Source organism: Panthera onca, chromosome D4 (genome assembly GCF_046562875.1).
Source record: "Panthera onca isolate mPanOnc1 chromosome D4, mPanOnc1 haplotype 2, whole genome shotgun sequence".
Classification (NCBI taxonomy): Eukaryota; Metazoa; Chordata; class Mammalia; order Carnivora; family Felidae; genus Panthera; species Panthera onca.
This window is the reverse complement of record NC_138351.1, coordinates 19,529,930-19,552,016: the sequence shown is the minus strand read 5'-3', so window position 1 is coordinate 19,552,016 and position 22,087 is coordinate 19,529,930. Positions and strand designations below refer to the sequence as shown.

The following is a 22,087-nucleotide window of genomic DNA, read 5'->3' as shown; positions in this document are numbered from 1 at the left end:
TCACTTTCAACTAAAAATTATAAATCCTTCATATTATATGCACAGTTGGTGCCATCTGTAATATAAAGCAAGTCGATCTGTATACATTTAAAACTTATTTTGAAATCCTACATTTTCCAAAGTTTTTCTGGCTACTGAAATAAACTGAGATAAGCTAAATATTTCATCCTATCAATACATTATTTCCATGATTGCTTTTAAGAATTTCCTGCTAAAATCTTTTTATCCTCCCTAGGAGAAGCAAACATGACCTACTATTATCTAGAAAACAGCTTGACTCAGGATTCTACTATTCCAGCAGACTTGTAGGATTCAGGTTAAGATCCAAAATAACAAGTAAGGAAATCTGTATCCATCCCAAAAGGCCTCTAAACCCAAGCATTCCTAATTAGTCTAAGTCTGCAGAAAGTCTCCCACCTCGAAATAAAAATAAAGCTCAGTCTTCAGGGAGCTCCTAATTGGAATCTGGCCTAGATTCAGAATGGTTAATTTCAAGAAGGTACCTTCCCTCAGTCTCCCTGAACTGAACTTTATCCCACAAAACAAGCCCATCTAGAATATACTATAATGCTAAAAGACTAGTATTTAGGGAGTTCTCAAGACAGATAATGAAGCATAAAGTTGCTGGTTAAGACTAGAAATTCCACAAAACTAAGACAAAGAAGGCTCTCTGTATGGGTAAAAAGTTCAGGAAAGTCCATACAAGAGATGGTACTTAAGTAGACCTTTAAGAATGAGTAAAAGTGTGTGTGTGGGGGGGGGAGAGAGAGAGAGAGAGAGATGAGGAAAGGCAGATGGACTTGGCTACAAACGTAAGCGTGGTATGTATAAAAGTCAAGAAATTTATTTAATTAACACCGTCAGATGTAACAGAGAAATGGAACGGTGACAGATAATGTAAGGCTTTGAAATAGAGACACAGAGAAGATTGGAATCAATGCGGCAAATGCTTTTTAGGCTTTTGAGGTTAAAAACGTCATAGTGTGAGGCTTCAAATGACTATTTGCATGAACCCAGATCTCCGCAGATTCAGAATAGTCTCTAATTCCAACAGGTCACAGGAGAATATCACCAGAGCTCATATCACCCAAGTAAATTAAGAACACGAGTACGAAAAAGTCTAAGTTAAAAGACAGAGTCAGTCAAAATTGAAGAAGGAAGTGTTAGTCACTAAAAACGGAAGAGTTATGTAGCATAAAATGTTCAACATTCTTTTTAAATGCTAACCTGCAAAGAGAGGAGAAGTTCACCAGTTGGCTTCTTAGTTGTTATCTTTTTTTTATACAGTTCTTTATACTGCTTCATTTTTTGCCTGTGTTCTCTAATATACTTCCATGACCACATCCGTAACCGGGGGCAGACATTTACTTCCAGAATGCCATGTATAGCATAAGTCCACCTATAGTAAAAAAACAAAAACAAAAACAAAACCCTACACTTAACACCCTCAAACCAACGGTAGGAAATAAAGTTACTTCCACTCCAAAACAACATATGTACCTATATAGTACACAGACTATCAAAATGGTGTACTGAGTATCTGATTTTTCCCAGCCCTATTTAAGACTACATTATTAATCTTACCTCCTTCCAAAGTGGAAATAAACAAAATCACTAAATTTTGTTACAAAAAATATAGCTCTACAGAAAAACTATGGAAATATTACTTGGCAAATAGCACTTTAGTCACCTGAATAGTAATTAAGAGCCAACTAAATTAAAAGTATTTCCAACTTCTAGAAACAGCAAGAGCTTAATAAGCGATTAAGACTTCTGAATTTAGAAACATTTTTTAATGTTTATTTTTGGGGGGGAGGGGCAGAGAGAGAGGGAGACACAGAATCTGAAGTAGGATCCAGGCTCTCAGCTGTCAGCACAGAGCCCGACGCGGGGCTCAAGCTCACAAACAGTGAGATCACGACCTGAGCTGAAATCAGACACTTAACCAACTGAGCCACCCAGGCACTCCAAGACTTTGGAATTTAGAAAGGGGTTATACTTCACACACATAACCCGACTTTCAAGTTCAATTATATAGGCTTAAAGTATCTAATACAAAAGTTTGGATTTTTCTTTTAAAAAGATATTGCTAGACACAAACTAGGATATAGTTTTTAATAATCCCAAAACTATAGTTAATGAATGGTATTCTAGTATCTCCTTTTATAAATTTTCTTAGCATCCCTTGGGGCGCCTGGGTGCTCAGTCGGTTAAGCGTCTGACTTCAGCTCAGGTCATGATCTCACACTCCATGAGTTCGAGCCCCACATCGGGCTCTGTGCTGACAGCTCAGAGCCTAAAGCCTGCGTCAGATTCTGCATCTCCCCCTCTCTCTGCCCCTCCTCTGCTCATGCTCTGTTTCAAAAATAAATAAAAACATTAAAAAAAATTTTTTTTTAATTTTCTTAGAATCCCTTAACTCAATTTAACATAATAAGCAAAAGCCATAAATCAAACAGTTTCTATCTGTCCTTTAAGAATATCTTAAAAAGTTAAAGTCAATAAATTCATTTTTATGCTATATATTATAAATTTAAAAAATTAGATCAAGCAATTCTACTTCTGGGTGTTCATGTGAAGGAAATGAAAACACTAGTACAAAAACATATGTACCCTGAGTATTCACTGTGGCATTAATAACAACAGTCAAAATATGGAAACAACCTAAGTGTCCATCAATGAATAAATGGATAAAGAAAATGTGGATGTATACATACACATCCACACACATGCAATGGAATATTATTCAGTGCTAAAAAGGAATGAATCTTGCTATTTGTGACAACATAGATGGACCTTGAGGACATTATGCTAAGTGAAATTAGACAAAGAACGATCAACACTGTATGATCTCACTTATATATGGTATCTCAAAAAACAAAAATAAAAAAACCGAGTTCATAAATACAGAGTACAGACTGGTAGATGACAGAGATGAGGCATAGGCAGTGGTTAAAATGGGTGAAGGGGATTAAAAGATCCAAACTTCCAGTTATAAAATAAGTCATGAGGATATAATGTACCGCACGGTAACAATAGTTGATACTACACTGCATATTTGAAAGTTGCTAAGAGATCATAAAAACTCTGAAGGAAAAAAATTTTGTCATTTTATCTGGTGATGGAGGTTAACCAGACTTACTGTGGTCATCAGTTCACAACATATACAAATATTGAATCATTATAAACCTTAAACTAATGTAGTATGTCAAATTATACCTCAATTAAAAAAAACTAAGCCATATTACCATTCTCTGGCATGATAGTGAAGAGGTACATCAGGTTTGAATTTCCTATATGGCAGATTTTGCGTCATCATATCAACTGACTCAAGAAGCTCCATAATGCTGAAATACTAAAGAAAGAAAATATTAAGTCTATTAAATGTTTCAGATTTTGTGTTCAACTGTTTAAAAAGTTAAATGTTACTCTAAGACACTGTGGATTTCTGAAATACATTTAAAAATCTTAGTTCTGAAAAATAAACATTAAAAAGTATCTTGGTTCTGCTTTTATCAAATTATAACTCAATTCAAAATTTCATTTTAAAAAAAATCACCTGTGGTTTATTAAATTCAATTGCTATCTCATGTAACTCAACTTCCAGGTTTATCTTGGGTGCAGAGAAGTCAAAATCCGATCGCCGATTCATCTGAAGTTTGGCATTAGCAGATATGGGACGAAACACTGGAAAATAATGCAAATTAAAAAAATTTTTTTTATATATACCTCTTCTTTATTATTTTTTTAATATATGAAATTTATTGTCAAATTGGGTTTCCATACAATACCCATTGCTCATCCCAAAAGATGCCCTCTTCAATACCCATCACCCACCCTCTCTTCCCTCCCACCCCCCATTCAGCCCTCAGTTTGTTCTCATTTTTTAAGAGTCTCTTATGCTTTGGCTCTCTCCCACTCTAACCTGTTTTTTTTCCTTCCCCTCCCCCATGGGTTCCTGTTAAGTTTCTCAGGATCCACATAAGAGTGAAAACATATGGTACCCTATGACCCAGCAGTAGCACTGCTAGAAATTTACCCAAGGGATACAGGAGTACTGATGCATAGGGGCACTTGTACCCCAATGTTTATAGCAGCACTCTCAACAACAGCCAAATTATGGAAAGAGCCTAAATGTGTATCAACTGATGAATGGATAAAGAAATTGTGGTTTATATACACAATGGAGTACTATGTGGCAATGAGAAAGAATGAAATATGGCCCTTTGTAGCAACATGGACGGAACTGGAGAGTGTGATGCTAAGTGAAATAAGCCTTACAGAGAAAGGCAAATTTTAAAAATTTAAATTGAGTTATATTTCAAGAGTCTCTAAGTACTAAAGGGATGGAGTTGAAAATATTGATTTTCATTTCTTATACTCTTTCTACTTTCCCAGGTTTGCACACTGCTATAATTCGGTTAGATGAACTGTCAATTAAAAGATTCTTTTATCTTTTTCCTAACTATAATTTATATTTTCTTCTTTAAGTAAACAGACTAACTGAAATTCCCCTCAAAACACCAACATAACCCTTAAAGACAGGAACACTCTCTAAAAGGCAAAAATAGTGTAAAAAATGTTGACAAAAATACAGTTTTAAAAGAATTACATTCAAAATGCTAAGAGGAAAGAGATTTTATTTAAACACTGACTTCTATTATAGAATTATAATTTTTGAATTTCTGGTCAGTTTCTATGTATCCATCTGCCTCCTTTTGACTTGTAAAAGGAGATTTGAGAAGATGAGTGAGAGTTTACCCAGGATAACCTTTCTGGCTCAACCCATAATCTAAGACAGATTAAACTAAACCTTTTATATTTAGTATCAAAAAAGGATAACAATATTCTTGCAAAGGGAGGCCAGTAGCAGCTCAATCTATAGAGAGATCAACTATTAAATTATCAGCTAATCTGTGTAAGAACATGGTACATTCCTCTGGTTTTAATCATCCCCAAGGCACAGCACTTAATTTTTTCACATTGAGCATTCAAATGTACTCAACATATTATACTCAATTATATACATATGTTGAACTTGAATAAAACAAGAAGATATTCCACAATAGGAGACTGGTTAAATTCATCATGGTACATCCATACAATAAAATACCACACAGTGAAAAATAAGAAAAACTTACATGTAAATGGAAGGATACGTACAAAGCAATAAACCACTAAAATGATTCCTCTCCCCCACCTTTCTCATGTTACGTGGAAGACTACACAACTCCCATACCCTCCCTGGTCGCAATCTCTATCCATCCCTGGGTTACAATCTCTCCTACCTCTCTCTGATTTTAGCTCCTGGCGACTCTAATTTCCAAGTGATTTCCACATACAAATGCTCTTTCCAACACCAAAGCCTCTCAGAACCTTGGACTCCTACCCCTTACTTCATCCACTAAACCTCATCATGCCCATAGCCCCGCCCTCTCCATAAATTCAGGGTCAAGCATCCAACTCTCCTACCGCCACCACGTACCTCTCTAGTATTCTGATACCAAACCTCCAGGTCCTGTGGAACCTAACACTCATTGATCCTATTCTTTCTCTGTCCTCAGTTCCCTCCCCACCCTATTAAAATTCTATGATCGGTTATGTTAATCATTGCCCTGCATTCACTCTTCATTCCTTTGTCCTTCTCACTTTTGTCAGTGATCAGGCAAAACCCTAATTCTGGATAAAACCCCTCACCATGTATTCTACACCTATAATCTACCACAGAAGTTGAATTTTATCGGGGAAAAAAAAATTACGCAGTCACACAGATCGGCCTCACTATGTCATAAATCCCACAGTTCCTCAATGTTGTTGAGAAATCATACAACGTTTAGTCAAGGACAGGCCAAATCCATACCCACAGCATATTTTTGCACAAGCAGTGAACTAGGAATGATTGTTACACTTTTACACGGTTGTTTAAAGGAAAAAAGAAAAATATGCGACAGAGGCTGTATACACATGGCCTTCAAACTGAAAAATACTTAATTTACTACATGGCCCTTAAAAAAAAAAAAAAAAAAAAAATTGCCCAACCCCTACCCTATCTCAGTGGCTCTCAAAATTTGGTATTAATCAAAATCACCAAGAAAGCCTATTAAAACATAGATTGCCAAGGTTCACTCTCAGAGGTTCCGATTCAGTCTGTCTGGGATGAGCCCTAGGATTTACATTGCTAACAAGTTTCCAAGTAATACTGATGCTGCTAGTCTGAACTGCACTTTGAGAACACGGTTCTAGTCAATTCTCCCTCCCGTTAACCTACATGGGTATTTCACAGCCTCTCCTCCCTCCAAAAACCTCCCAACACCTCACATATTAAGAAGTAAGAGCTCATCAAAGAAATTCCATAAACTATCACCATCTCTACTGCCCACCCAGTATCACGACTTGTGTCTCACGCCTGAAATCTGTCTCATAATTGAACTAATCATGTTCTCTGTGTGGAAAAGCACTCCACTTGTGCATGAGATCCTATCCCCTTTTACCCACATCAATAAAGAAATTATCCCTTCTCTATCTTGCTTCATTTATTCTTGTTCTACAGATGATTCTCATCTCAACCTATGAATAAGCTGTTGACTCTCCCATTAAATAAAAAAAAAAAAAAAAGCCTTCAGTCCTCCTTCCCTCTCCAACAGGTATGCCAATTATCAATTTATTATCTGTGAACTCTGAATTCATCCTTCATTGCCTATTCTAAAAACTAGACTTGGGCCCTTGAAATATTTTTTCTTTACCAGCTAGCGTAATACTAATCTTTATCAGTAGAGGGCGCCGGAGAGAGACTGTAAGAGGAGTTCTGTTTGCTGGTTCTAATGTGCTCATTCCACAGACTCCTGCAGTGCCATGGTTTTTCTACCACCCAGCTCCCACAAAATGGCTCCTACAGAATTCTGCTCCTTCAGAGTCCCGCTCCTATGGTATGACAGCAGCTCCTACACTATGACAGACTTCTTCAGCACCAGCCTCCTGAACTGCACGGTGACTAGCAGCAGCCAGCAAATTCTCCCAGCACCCTAATGCAGTTCTCCAGTGAAGTGCCTCCCACAGGACAAATCTCTATTAGAATCCATAAAGTTCCTGAGGGTGAATTTCCAACAAGTTTAGAGACTTTCCTGGCAATCGGTGAGCCCTGGTCACATAGATCTCCATGCTGAGGCAGGCAGACCCTCTTCTCTGGGCACTCCATCTTAGTCCTAGGGTAGGGGCAGTTCCTTCTACCATTCCTTTTTTTCTTTAGAGTTCTCTCTACTTGTTAGCCAATCCTTTGTGACTCCAATCCCCTGTTACAGTCATTTTTTATATTAAACTTCCCCTGCTCAAATTACTGTGTGGTTTCTCTCTCATCAGGTCCTGACTATCGCAGCAGGAAATGACAGCAGGGCAAAGGAGAATAAGTCAAACCTAAGTGACAGACAGGAGAATCATCGATACACATGACAAGAAATCTCATCTGTTCCTAATGTTTCCTTTGATGAAAATAATCTAGAAAATAAAACCAAAACCATGAAATGGATAGTTTAAGAGTGAAAACAAGACTCAACTTTAGGAAATTAATAAAGTATAATCATGAAGGTAGAAGAATACAGCAAAGAATCACTGAAGACATCAGACGACCAAAGCTAATAAAGAAGTTACCCACTCACCAATCAGTATTTACTGAGTACCTACAGAGTACAAGAAATGCTACTCCTTTCAACTTGAAATTTTACTCATTTCTTAAAAGTACATGTTCATTTCAGAAAATTTGGAACCAAATGCAAGTATGGAGAAGAAAAGTTTTAAATATACGTTTTAAAAATAGTAAGATTACACTACAGACTATGGCAGCTAGCCTTATTAAACTGTATTTGCCATTTAAAATGTCTTAACATTATAATTATTATGAATAATCCTTAGAGATTTACCACATTTATTACATCCTCTCTCGGGACATTTTTCTTTCCTACAGTTTTGAAATATAGCAAAAAGTTCCCCAACAATGAAGGGCATTGAACAGCTAGCTGTTTTATTTGTGCATATGTATTATAAATACCTTGACTTATATGACAAAATTAACATGAAACATCACAGTGACATTAACAATGTTCATTAAAATTTATACCAATTACTTTAATTGTACTTATTTTATAAAATGTACTTACCAAAATCATAACCTTCTGGAACAATATTTTTATTGACAATACCATTCCTCAAGCTGTCCTATTAAAAGACAAACTGCTTTTATTTATATTCATGCCAACAGATCTTTATTCTACAAAATCCTACCATATGCAAAAAAAAAAAAAAAAAAAAAAAAAGTTGAAAAACAATTTAAAAAATAAAAAACTCAAACTTAGGAGGACTTAGCTATGGAAAATATTAAACTGGTTAGACAATATCCCATTAAACTACTACTATTAAAGAATGTTCTAGGAACTATTTGAATATATCTGTGTGTTTTTATATATTTGTGTACAGACACATATATAAAATTTGACAAAATTCAACATCCATTTATGATAAAGAATCTTAAGAAAGTGGGAATGAAGGAAATACACCTTAACATAAGAAAGGCCATATATGACAATCCCACAGCTAACATCATGCTCAATAGTTAAAACCTGAAAGCTTTTCCTCTAACATTAGGAACTAGACAAAGATGCCCACTACTCTTGCCACTTTTATTCACCACAGAATTAGAAGTCCTAGCCACAGCAATTAGGCAAGAAAAAAAATGTAAGGCATCCAAATTGGAAAGGAAGAAGTAAAACTATCACTGTTTGTAGATGATATAACATTCTATATAGAAAACCCTACAGACTCCACCAAAAACTGTTAAAACTAATTAATTCAGTAAAATTGTAGGATACAAAATTAACATACAGAAATCTGCATTTCTACACACTAATAATGAAGTAGCAGAAAGAGAAATTGAGAAAACAACCCAATTTACAATTACATCAAAAGGAATAAAATACATAGGAATAAATTAAACCAAGGAAGCCAAAGACTTGTACACCAAAAACTGTAAGACACTGAAGAGACAAACTAAAGATGCCAAAAAAAGGGACCATATTCCATGCTCCATATTTCAAGATACATTGTTAAAAAGTCCATACTAGCCAAAGCAATCTACAAATTCAATGCAATCCCTGTAAATTTCCAATGGCATTATTCACAGAAATAGAATGATCCTAATATATGTATGGAACCACAACAGACCTCAAAAACCAAATTAATCTTGAGAAAGAACCTGGAGATATCACAAGCCTTGATTTCAAATTCTATTCAAAACTACAGTAATCAAAACAGTATGGTATTGGCATAAAAACGGACACACAGATTAATGGCATAGAATAAAGAGCCCAGAAATATATCCATGCATATGTATGGTCAATTAATTTCCACAAAGAAGCCAAAAATGTACAGTGGGGAAAGGAGAGTCTCTTCAATATGTGGTGTTTGGAAAACTGGACAGCCACATGCAAGAAAATGAAACTGGACCACTACCTTAGACCATACACAAAATTAATTCAAAATAGATTAAAGACCTGAAGCCATAAAAATCCTGAAAGAAAAGATAGGCAGTAAGTACCTTGACACTGGTCTTGCCGAAGACATTTTGGACCTGACACCAAAAGAAAACTAAAGAAAAACAAGTGGATGGGAATGCAAGCTGGTGCAGCCACTCTGGAAAAGAGTATGGAGGTTCCTCAGAAAACTAAAAATAGAACTACCCTACCACCCAGCAATGGCACAACTAGGCATTTATCCCCGGGATACAGGTGTGCTGTTTCAAAGGGACACATGCACCCCAATGTTTATAGTATATATATACATATACATAGTATATATACACAATATACAATTACTCGGCAATCAAAAAGAATGAAATCTTGCCGTTTCCAACTACATGGAGGGAGCTAGAGGGTATTATGCTAAGTGAAATTAGTCAGAGAAAGACAAAAGTCATATGACTTCACTCATATGAGCACTTTATGAGACAAAACAGATGAACATAAGGGAAGGGAAACAAACATAATAGAAAAACAGGGAGAGACTCAAATATGGAGAACAAACTGAGGGTTACTGGAGGGGTTGTGGGCTGGGGGGGGGGGGGTGGGCTAAATGGGTAAGGGGCGTTAAGGAATCTACTACTGAGATCATTGCTGCACTATACGCTAACTAATTTGGATGTAAACTTAAAAAATGTTTAGTTTAAAGAAAAGAAAAAAAAAACAAAAGTAAGTTGAACACATCAAACTAAAAAGATTCTACAAAGCAAAGGAAGCCATCAATATAATGAACAGGCAACCTACTGAAGAGGAGAAGATATATGCAAATCATTTATCAGATGAGTGGTCAATATGCAAAATATATGAAGAACTCCTACAACCCAATTTCAGAGAAATAATCCAATTAAAAAATGGGCAGAGGATTGGAAAAGACATTTTCGGGACAGATGGCCAACAGATACATGAAAAGGTAAGTCAACACCACTTATCATCAGGGGAATGCAAATCAAAAGCAACTAACACCTGTTAGAATGGTTATTAACTGTTTTCTAAAGTAGGCTCCATGCCCAGCATGGAGCCCAACACGGGGATGCTTAACTGGCAGAGGCACCCAGGTACCCTAAAACGGTTATTATCAAAAAAACAAGAAATAACACGTGTTGGCAAGGATGTGGAGAAAACTGAACTCTTACGCACTGTGGGTAGAAATATCAATAGATGCAACCCCTACAGAAAAGAGTATGGAGGGTCTTCAAAAAATTAAAAGAACTACCATATGATCCAACAATTCCACTGCTGAACATTTACCCAAAGAAAAGCAAAACATGAGCTAGAAAAGATATGTGCACCTCCATGTTCACTGCAGCATTAATTCTAATAGCTAAAATATGGAAAAGACCTACATGTCTATTGATAGATGAATGGATAAAGAAAATATAGTATAAATACACAGTGGAGTATCATTCAGCCATTAAAATGAAGGAAATCTTACCATCTGCAGCATGGATGAACCCTGAGGCCTTATGCTAAGTGAAATAAGTCAGAGAGACATATACCCTATGACCTTACACGTAGAATGCTTAAAAAAATTAAAAATAAAAATGAAAAAAAAGCCAAGCTCATACTCATGGGTACAGAGAACAGATTGGTGGTTGTCAGAGTGGGAAATATGCATAATGTGTAAACAGAATCAAAAGGTAAGAACTTCTAGTTATAAAAGAAGTCAGTTATGAGGATGTATGTAATGTAACAACATGGCAACTATAGTTAGTAATATCATTGTACATTTTTTTAAAGTTATTTTGAGATAGTGAGCAAACAATAGTGGGGGAAGGACAGAGAGACAGAGACAGAGACAGAGAGAGACAGAGACAGAGAGAGACAGAGAGAGGGAGGGAGGGAGAGAAAGAATCCCAAGTAGGCTCCATGCTCAGTGCTGAGTCCGACACAGGGCTTGATTCCACAAATTGGGAGATCATGACCTAAGCCAAAATTAAAAGTCGAACATGCAACAGACTGAGCCACCCAGGTGTCCCTCATATTGCATATTTTAAAGTTACTGAGAGAGTAAATCTTAAAAGTACTCATTAAAAGTTTTTAACTATGTACGGTAACAGATGTTAGACTTATTGTAATCATTTCACGTTATATACAAATGCTGAACCATTACCGTGCACACGTGAAATTATGTATATAGATCTCAATATAATTGTCAATTATACAAAATCGTCAATTATACAAAAAAATGGGTCTATACACATTTGTGTACAGGCACATATATATTCACATATTTCTGTAAATGCTGCTAATGGATTTTGTCTAGGAAAAAAGACCACAAACTACGGTATGTTAATAAATGACGATGAATAAAACCAAATGCAAAATATACTAACAAAAGCAGATATACACATCCCAAAAAGATTTACTTACCAATGATTCATCATAATCATTAAGGTAAAACAACTGAGACTTCACATTCCAATAGGCAAAAAGGTTATCCAATCGGATTAACTGAAAATAAATCAAGTTTATTACACATCTCATTTTCTTTAAATGATAAACATACGCTATTTTCAGAAGTCTCAAATCACTGAATCATATAATCAAGTTAAGCAAATAAAAACTCACACGAATCCTTAATAAAAGTCTTTTTTATCAAGTCTATGGGTTGACAGGATATTTATTTTACCTTACGAAAGAGTTTCTCAGTTTCATCATGTAAACATGGAATCCAGAATTGATCAGTTGTCTGAAAATAAAAACAGTGAAAGTGTCACAGCACATGAAATGGCTGACTGATAAATTGTTATCAACATGCCCTTGACCAATTTCCCATGAAAATGTCCTTGAAAACCTTCAGTGAAAGGATATTAACCACAACAAAGTCTCTGTTTTCAAAGAGCTCACTGGTGACTGAAAAAGCAAACAAGTCAACAGGCAATCACAAACAGGTAAGTGCCACCACAGAGGTTAAATACACAGTTCTCAGAATAATGTAGGAGCCTCAAACTCAGCGGGTAATGGAGAAAGTGATGACTAATACATGATATATGGATAGAAATTACTGATTTTAAGGGGCACCTGAGTGGCTCAGTCAGCTGAGCACCCGACTTCAGCTCAGGTCATGATCTCACAGTTCGTGGGTTTGAGTCCTATGTCAGGCTCTGTGCTGACAGCTCAGAGGGATTGGGATTCTGGGTCTCCAATTCTCTCAGCGCCCCTCCCCGCCCCCCACTCCCACTCTCTTTCAAAAATAAATAAACATTAAAAAAAAATTAGAAATTATTGATTTTAAGGTTAGTAGGCAATATGATTCAGAGTAGGAAAACATGCAAATATACAACATGTTCAGGGAATTGAAGAAGCCCAGTATTGCCAGAGAACATAAAGCAAAAACAAAAGAGATGAAACCAGATGTTACCAGGGGTCAGATTAACATAGATTAAAACTATTTTAAAACAACACTATTGACTTTATTCTAATAGCAATGAGAAGCCACTGAGGGCAATCGAGTGTTTAGATGCTTATTCTACAAAAATGGTTTTCATTTTCTGGTAGAGAACTGAACAGATGACAACAGTGACTTTCAAACTTTAGTGTGTATCAAAATCACCTGGAGGGCTTTCTAAACCCTAGATTGTTGGGCCCCCAGCTGAGTTTCTAACTGAACAGGTCTGCACTAGGGGACCAGTTTCTAAAGTCTCCCAAAGGGGATGGTCAAAACCGCTCTGTCACAGTTACCCATGACCCACATGTTGCCATACCCAATGTAATTCTCATCCTTATTTTTCAAACTAACAGCAGCATTTGACAGTTTACCCCACCCAACTTTAGTGAATAACTTTTAATTTGGCTTTTCTTCTTTTGCTTGTAGTAGGTCCATGTTTTAAGAAGAAACTGTACACAAAAACTCAATGGATATAAATAAAGCATGTAATGAAATACTACAGAGCAATTAAACTGAATTGAATTACATGTAGCAACACAAGTAAATATTAACACTGTGAAGAGAAAATGAAAATTTATAGAAAAATCATGTAAAGTATTTATGTAAACTTTTAAAAACCTACCGGTATTATACATTTCTAATTGACATATTATAACAAAGTTTAAAAATTTAGGATGTTTATCTCTGGGAGAAGGGTAAGACTAGGAAACAAAAGCGTTTTAAACTTTATTCCTAACAGTTTATTCTTTAAAAGTATTCAAAATATAAACCAAATGACAGATTCCTCAACTGTCCACAACACTGATGCAACAATGTTTCATAATCCTCTATTTGCTCCCATACTTTAAAAATTCCTCAATTTGAAAAATCAGGAACCAAGTTTGCCACCATATTAATAATGGTGGTAAGAAAATGAGTGATTTCTTTATGTTTTTCATGATTTATCAGCTTCTGAAATAAACATTACTTTTATTTTGTATTTATTTAAGAAATGGATTTTTTAAGGAAAAAATATCAACTATATTCTGCAAATAATAGGCCTTCATATTTTAAACTAAATTTGATTATCAAACATTTTTTGAAATGCTAAACTACCTGCCCCGAATTCCAATCTACCTCAGGCACTTTCTGTACCAATTCTACATAGACACCTATTTTTGATGCTAGCATACAAGAACAGTAATAGCTTGATGAACTGCACAATATGGTTAAACTGCTTTTTAAACAAAGTACCTGCATGCTGAGATTTTGAAGGGAAATACCAAATGACAATGGATTGTCTCGATTTGTGATCTAAAGAGAAAAGAGCAAATTTTACTCAGATTTTTAGTGGTTAAACAAAATTACAGAAAAAGTTCGTTTTCTGGGAAACATTCTTTTTCAAATACTCAAAAACGTTTTACTACTTTTTAGAACAACCTTTATTCCTGTGTTTTTTCTAATATTAAAATTTTAAGTATCCATGTATTAGTGTTGCACAATAATAAATCTTTGTATTTTTCAATGTATAAAAAACCAGTTTATCAAAAAACTGACTTCACAATAGTACTGTGAGAAGCCAATAATTATGCATTTTAGAGACACAGGATCTATTTGAGATAAACAATCTAAATCTACCTCTACTCATTCCTAGAGCACTATAACTTCCAAGAGGCAAATATAAAGTATTCTAAAAATACGTGACTGGCCAACTACATAATGCCCAACTACCCAAGGTGACTGCAATAGAGGAAGGCATTTTCCTTCATTATCTGATTTTTGAACATTTTAGCAAAGTGTAATCAAGGCATTAAACACTGCAAATTGAAACTATGATTACAAAACAGAAAGATCAGGTCACCTTCAGATCTGTGTCCCTCCACTTCCCGGCATCCAATAGGCTGGCCACAACAGAGCAGGTGTCAACAAACCATAAAGTATATATATGGAAATATAAAAATAAGTTTCACCTATTAAAATACTTACATCATCTTCATAACGAATATGGATGTTGGAAATTTTCACTTGAAGATTTTTTATGATCTGAGTAATTAATTTTTCTGTGAAAGTGTCCGGTTTCTCCACCTGACGTTTTTCTACAATAGCAAATACTTTTTTTTTTAACTCGAATGAAAAATATACTCTATAAATATCCATCCACATATGGAGGTAACATAAACATCACCGTGTTAAAGAAAAAAATCTGTCTTTATAAACAGAACACTGGGGCGCCTGGGTGGCGCAGTCGGTTAAGCGTCCGACTTCAGCCAGGTCACGATCTCGCGGTCCGTGAGTTCGAGCCCCGCGTCGGGCTCTGGGCTGATGGCTCGGAGCCTGTTTCCGATTCTGTGTCTCCCTCTCTCTCTGCCCCTCCCCCGTTCATGCTCTGTCTCTCTCTGTCCCAAAAATAAATAAAAAACGTTGGGAAAAAATTTAAAAAAAAAAACAAAAAAAAAAACAGAACACTAAGAGCATCCTTTCCAAAGACTCAAAGGCAACCAAATACAAATAGTTTCAAAATCTACTTTTTCAATGAAACTAAAGCCAACTATTTAGAACTTCCTGCCATTAAATTTTACAACTATACCTGGGTACATAAAGACCTGGAAAATAATGAAGATTATTTGGTAATCTTATTATTTGGTAGGCTTAAATTAGAAAAGCCAGAAACAGTAACAAGGAATTGCCCTTAAAATTAGTGATACTATTACAAATTGTCTGTGGTTTGATGTATGAAATACTTGAATATGCTTCTTCTCCTGATGAATCCAGAACAGGAAGATATGCAATCCTTTCTTCTTTCAAGGAAGAATTAAGGAAATTCATCATTTGTTTCATTTTCTAAAAAAGATATTAACTATCTCCAGTTTCAAAACTTTCCAGGGGAATAGAAAAAACAAAGTATTGAAACTCCTAATTTCTTCCATTTTTAATTTATTTATTTTGAGAGAGAGAGATGGTGCAAGTAGGGAAAGGGCAGAGAGAGGGGAGGGGAGGGGAGGAGAAGAGAATCCCAACCCAAGCAGGCTTTGTGATACCAGCTGCAGAGCCTGACATAGATAGGGCTTGAACTCATGAACCGTGAGATCATGACCTGAGCCAGAATCAAGAGTCGGTCACTTAAACGACTGAGTCACCCACCCAGCACACCGCTAAGTTCTTTTTTAATATGCATTTGATAACCACGGGTTACTGTCCCTTTTTTCTCCATTTGAAAATGTCAATGAAAACTATCTCATTTTCTATTTGTAGTCCTGTCTCACTGTACATACAGAGTATCTGTTTTTTCCTCTCATGACCCACTACTAATTCAACTGGCCAAGGAGGACAGGCTGATGAAGATATATTTACATCAAATCCAAGTGTCAGTGAATAGCGGGTAAGTAAATATATTAAATATAATAAGACTTTAGAGTAAGTAAACAAAATAAAAGCTCTTCGAAGACAGAGCATTTTAATCTTTGAATACGACACCACATCCTAATAAAATCCTTTACTCTATAAACCTATTCAGTCATTCAATTAAATGCTTAAATCTTTCTTTCCCTACCCAGTATTTCCTTCTGAATCCCTTAACCAGCACAGATGCCATAATGTCTTATTTCACCAACATTTTCAACCCTTTTATTTCTTTTTGCTCATTTTCCTCTGTCAATAAAGCTCCAACCCTGAATAAAACCAACTTTCTACTTTTTACATCAACACGCTTAACCTTGCCAGTTGAGCACCAGAGAAACATCACAACAGGACTGAAATTACTATAAATTAAGTATCACCAACTTCATCCCAACAGCCACTTACTACATTTCTCCACTCAACTTGTTCACATGCTCTGGAACAACTAAGTCAAATTCTTTCGGATTCTCCTCAAAGGTCTAACAATCCTTCCATTGCTCTCTTTACTGTTAGATGACCTTGTCTCCAACTTTGGAAGAAACAGAAGTTCCTTTTCCGTAATCATCACTCAATGACCCATGACATGCATGACGTAAATAAAATGATTATTTCTTTAATTTACCTAATACCTCGTTAGGATCTGATAAATTCTTTGCTTCCTAAAACACACTCTTCCCATGAAATCATAATCTCCAAATTTCTTTCTACTTAGCTGATGACTCTTTTTTTTTATTTTTTTGGTGTTTATTTTTTTGAGAGAGAAAGAGAGAGAGGGAGACAGAGGATCCAAAGAAGGCTCTGCACTCACAGCAGAGAGCCCAATGTGGGGCTCGAACTCATGAATCGTTAGATCATGACCTGTGCCAAGTCAGACGCTCGGCACCGACTGAGCGACCCAGGTGCCCCTCATCACTCTTTTCTTGATTTTTTTTTTTCTGTGTTCCTCTTTTACACCATCATTAAAGGTTACATTTCCTTAAGGCTCAGTCCTAGGACTTCTTCTCTCCTCTACTGCTGCTTCAGGGAATCTCATCCACACCATACACCTCAACTATCATTTCAATGCTGGTAACTCACAATTATATGTTAGATAGAGTCAAAGTGAGATATATTCAGAGAAATTGATACACTCAATAAACTGTAAATAGGTCAGTATGTTTAGAACAAAAGAATAGAAGAGAAAGGGATGGGGTCAGTAATAAGGCTCAAGAGGTAAATAGGATTCAAATCATATGAACTTTTACATATCACGCTGAAGAGTTTAAACTTCTACCTGATAACAATAAGCTATCACTACTGAATTTTAAGCATAAGCGTTTCTAATTTTAGACCAATGTAAAAATAAGGACTTCTGATTAAACATGGTGGATTGTTATCTATTTTTCTACTTCTCAGTAAGACCTTATTAATGCAAAAGTAAAGGGGGAAAATGGACAAATCCCCAAGGTCAAGAAAGAGTACAGGAAAAAAACAGGGAAGATATACCTTCAGTAGTCTGGAAGCTAGAATGCAGATGGCCTTAACCTACTTAGCAGAGATGAAGAAATTCTTCTAAATACCTATAATAAATGGAGAGGCCAATAATAAAGATGAGTCAAAAGCCAGAATCCTGGGAAGATTCAGGAACTGGAGTCCTCAGAGAACATAAATGGCAGGGAGAGGATGATAATACAAGGACTGGCTTAAGTCTGGTGTAATTAGTAGTTAGACTTCCAGGTATTCTCCCTCTCTTAGTCCACACAGCCATACAACTATCCTTTTCCCATCCTAGTGAGAAGCAAGAATTTCTTCTGAAGACAATACACGCAACAGACTGCAGACTCTAAAACCATGTACTTACAGATACAGGGAGATCCATCACATTGAAACCAGACACGTTAAGAAAAACTTCTATATAATAATCACCCTACATCCACCAACTATTGCCAAGGAAATAATAAAGTTGCACCAAAAAACATATGTAATCAGAGCATATATACTATTTGGCTCAGTAGTAAACATTTATATATAGCCATAATAACATAAACAATGAATACTGATTTAACCAAACATGCAATTATACTAGAAAGACAGAAAAATGGGTCAACCTTACAGTCCATAAAGGGAAGCCTCTCTATATAAATGATGTATAAGCATAATGAATCAAGTAATAGGGATGTGATCATCTTATATAGTAGCATGGAAGTAACCACAAAAGCACTTTAAAACTTAAAAGTAGGGGCTCCTGAGTGGCTCAGTCAGTTGAGCATCTGACTTCAGCTCAGGTAAGATCTCACAGTTGGTGAGTTCGAGCCCCACGTCAGGAGCGCTGCTGTCAGTGCAGAGCCCACACGGGGTCCTCTGTCCCCCTCTCTGCCCCTCCTCCACTCACACTCTCAAAAGTAAATAAAAACATCAAACAAAACCCAAAAAACTTAAAAGCAGATCTATATGGAGCAGGCTTAGGGGCTGAGCCAGGAGACAGAATTTCTAAATTGTGGTACTAATATTACTAACTTTTAAATCTATGTATATGTATTGTTTTGAGAAGATGAAAATAATTTTTAAAAGGCAAAAGCCTAGGAGACTTAGTAAAGAAAGGATTGGAGAAGAGGAAAATGGCAGAGTAGAAAACACCAGGAATCTGTCTTCCTAGATAACTCAATAGGCAAAATGTGCCTAATGTAAAGATTCTGGAACTCCAGAATCTACTGAAGGCTTGCAACTTGCAACTTGCAGAGAAGGCTTGAATGTAAACTGTACTTCATTCACATCCACTTTAGCTCTTACCATAGCAGCAGCTCACCCGGACCCCTATTCTCAGGCCTACTGCAGCCAGCCGTGCACACATTCCTGAAGCACCTTGCAACTCAACTTGCAGGAACCAAGGTGGGAAGAAAGGACCCATCCTCCAAATATTTGGAGATTTGTGCTCTAGTGGCTGGTTGCTGCTCCTGATCACAGAGAAGGGTGGTTGTGGTCACTGCACCTTTTTCAACTGTTGCAAGCCCCTCCCTCTCCAGCCAAAGTGACATCCAGGGCTTTTAAAGGACTCGCAACCTTTTTTTGTTTTTGTCCCCCTTCGTTGTTCTCTTCTCCCTATTTGTGAGCAAAACATTACAGACTAGGACATTCAAAACCAACTCCATATGCAGGGAAAATAAGAATGTGACCATACACGTTCAGGGAAAGGCATAGGCTTGGGCTCAGCAAAGTCCTGAGAATACCTTACATTTATACCTCAGACTGATCCTTGGACTAGGGATAGCCTACAATAATGAAAAAGAAAAAAAAGCTTTAAAAAAAAAAAAAAAGAAAACAATGGGAATGGGGGTGAATCTCATTTCCACAGATATCACATTATTATATCCAAATATCTAGATTTTAAAAAGAATCACCAACGATACAAAGAAGCAGGAGATATGGCCCATTTAACAGACAAAAAAATAAGTTAACAAAAACTATTCCTGAAAAAGATACGATGACAGAGCTACTACATTTTTTTTTTTTTTTTTTTTTTTTAGTTTACTTATTTTGAGAGAGAGTGCAAGTGGGGAGGGGCAGAGAAAAGAAGGATAGAGAATCCCAAGTAGGCTCTGCACCATCAGTGTGGAGCTAGACACGGGCACTGAACTCACAAACCATGAGATCATGACCTGAGCCAAAGTCCAGAACCAACTGAGCCACTCAGGTGCCCCACTAGAAAGACTTTAAAACAACTGTCACATAGATGCTCAAAGATCTAAAGGAAGATGTGGAGAACATCAAGAAAATAATGAATGAAAAAACAGAAATATCTATAAAGAAAAAAACTAAAAAAAAAAATTCAGAAGCAGAAAAGTACCATAACTAAAAGGAAAAATTCATCATAGAGATTCAAAGCGAGACTGCAATAGACAAACTTGAAGACAGAACAACAACAACAAATTATTAAATTTGAGGAACGGAAAGAAATAAATTGAAGTGAACAGAGCCTAACAGACACCCAGGGGACATGCACTGTGGGAGTCCCAGACGGAAAAAAGACAGAGAAAGGGTCAGAGGGAATATCTGAAGGCATACTGGCTGAGGGACTCCCGTGTGGCTTAGTCAGTAGAGTGTGCAACTCTTTATCTAGGGTTGTAAATTCGAGCCCCACACTGGGTGTTTAGATGACTAAAGAATGAAAAATCTTAAAAAAATAAAAACTAAAAAATGAGAAATACTAGCTGCAAACTGGCCACATTTAAAGAAAGACATGATTACCCAGGGAACTCAAAGAACTCCAAGGAAGAACTCAAAGAGACCCAAGGATGCAAATTATAAGCAAACGTTCAAAGACCAAAGATAAAAAGAGAATCTTGAAAACATCAAGAGAGAAGCTGCTCACCACATGGAAGGGATCGTTAATCATTTTATCAATAGATTTTTCATCAGAAAAAAGGCAGAAAGGCAATGGACCAAATTGCTGAAAGTGCTAAGAAAAAAAAATCTTTCAACCAAGAATTCTATATCCAGCAAAAATGCCCTTTAAGAGTGAGGGAGAAATAAAGACATTCCAAGATAAATAAAAGCTGAGTAAGACTGTCACCAGACCTTCCCTACACAATAACCAGAGATACTGCATGAAACAACAATGATCCCAACAAAAGATAACACATCTGCGATTATCAATTATCGTTACCATAACAGTGGTTTGTAACTCCACTTTTTGCATTCTACATGATTTGAGAGACCAATGTACTTATAAAAAAAACTTCTTAGTCTAAATGCTAGTATTATGGTAACTTTGCTTTGTAACTCAGCCTGTTGTTTTCTAATTATTTAAGACACTAATCTATTCAAAATAGTTTGTTTTCGGCAACAATATATAAAGATGCAATTCTGTGACAACAGCAATTTAAAAAAGTGAGGAGGGAGATGTGAAAGAGTAGAGTTTCTGTATGTTACTGAGGTTAAGCTAGTATAACTTAAAGTGTTCTAACTTAAGGATGTCAAAAATGTAATTCTCAGGGTATCCATAGAGAAAATACCTATAGAATATGCACGAGATGAATGAAATAAGAATTTAAATTTTTTTTTTAACATTTATTTTTGAGACAGAGAGAGAGAGAGCACGAACGGGGGAGGGTCAGAGAGAGGGAGACACAGAATCCAAAACAGGCTCCAGGCTCTGAGCTGTCAGCACAGAGCCCGATGCGGGGCTCGACCTCACGGGCTGTGAGATCATGACCTGAGCCGAAGTCGGCCGCTTAACCGACTGAGCCACCCAGGCGCCCCGAAATAAAAATTTAAACATTTCATTATACAAAGTCAACCAAACTCAGAGAGTAACGCAGTAAATGAGTGACAAATAAGGCACACAGAAAACAAATGGCAAAAGGACAGAAGTACGTCTGTAAGTTATCAGTAATTATTCTAAAAGTATATGGATCTGGGGTGCCTGGGTGGCTCAGTCAGTTAAGCATCCGACTCTTGGTTTCAGTTCAAGTTCTGACCTCATGGGTTTGTGAGTTTGAGCCCCGCATCGGGCTTTGCAATGGCAGCTCAGGACATGCTTGGGATTCTTGCTCTCCCTCTCTCTCTCTCTCCGCCCCTCCCCTGCTCATGTACATGCTCTTTCTCTCTCAAAGATAAACCATTAAAATACATATAATATACCGATATTAGTTCATATTTATATTTGTACATATACACACATATACGTACGTATGTATGTATGTATATGGATATGGATTAAACAGTCTACTCAAAAGACACAAACTGAATGGATTAAAACACAAGATCCACTGTTCTCTGGTAC

At 36.4% G+C, this 22,087-nt stretch overlaps 1 protein-coding gene across 8 annotated transcripts in view; it reads right to left on the bottom strand.

Annotated features, from left to right (window-relative positions):
* The window catches only part of VPS13A (vacuolar protein sorting 13 homolog A), a 253,659-nt gene that overhangs the window by 208,340 nt on the left and 23,232 nt on the right, over positions 1 to 22,087 (bottom strand). For 6 of the 8 annotated variants that reach the window (XR_014135928.1, XM_081790878.1, XM_081790879.1 and 3 more), the window contains exons 6-13: positions 14,917 to 15,026; positions 14,185 to 14,244; positions 12,193 to 12,252; positions 11,934 to 12,014; positions 8,151 to 8,208; positions 3,560 to 3,687; positions 3,249 to 3,355; positions 1,228 to 1,399 (exon numbers count right to left, since the gene is read on the bottom strand). Coding sequence is in view for 7 of the 8 variants with exons in the window: in XM_081790878.1 (XP_081647004.1) it covers positions 1,228 to 1,399; positions 3,249 to 3,355; positions 3,560 to 3,687; positions 8,151 to 8,208; positions 11,934 to 12,014; positions 12,193 to 12,252; positions 14,185 to 14,244; positions 14,917 to 15,026 (776 nt within the window). In the remaining variant the exon portion in view is untranslated. Of the gene's footprint in view, positions 1 to 1,227; positions 1,400 to 3,248; positions 3,356 to 3,559; positions 3,688 to 8,150; positions 8,209 to 11,933; positions 12,015 to 12,192; positions 12,253 to 14,184; positions 14,245 to 14,916; positions 15,029 to 22,087 lie in introns of those variants that run through there. The other 2 variants (XM_081790880.1, XM_081790881.1) reach the window with 2 other exon arrangements.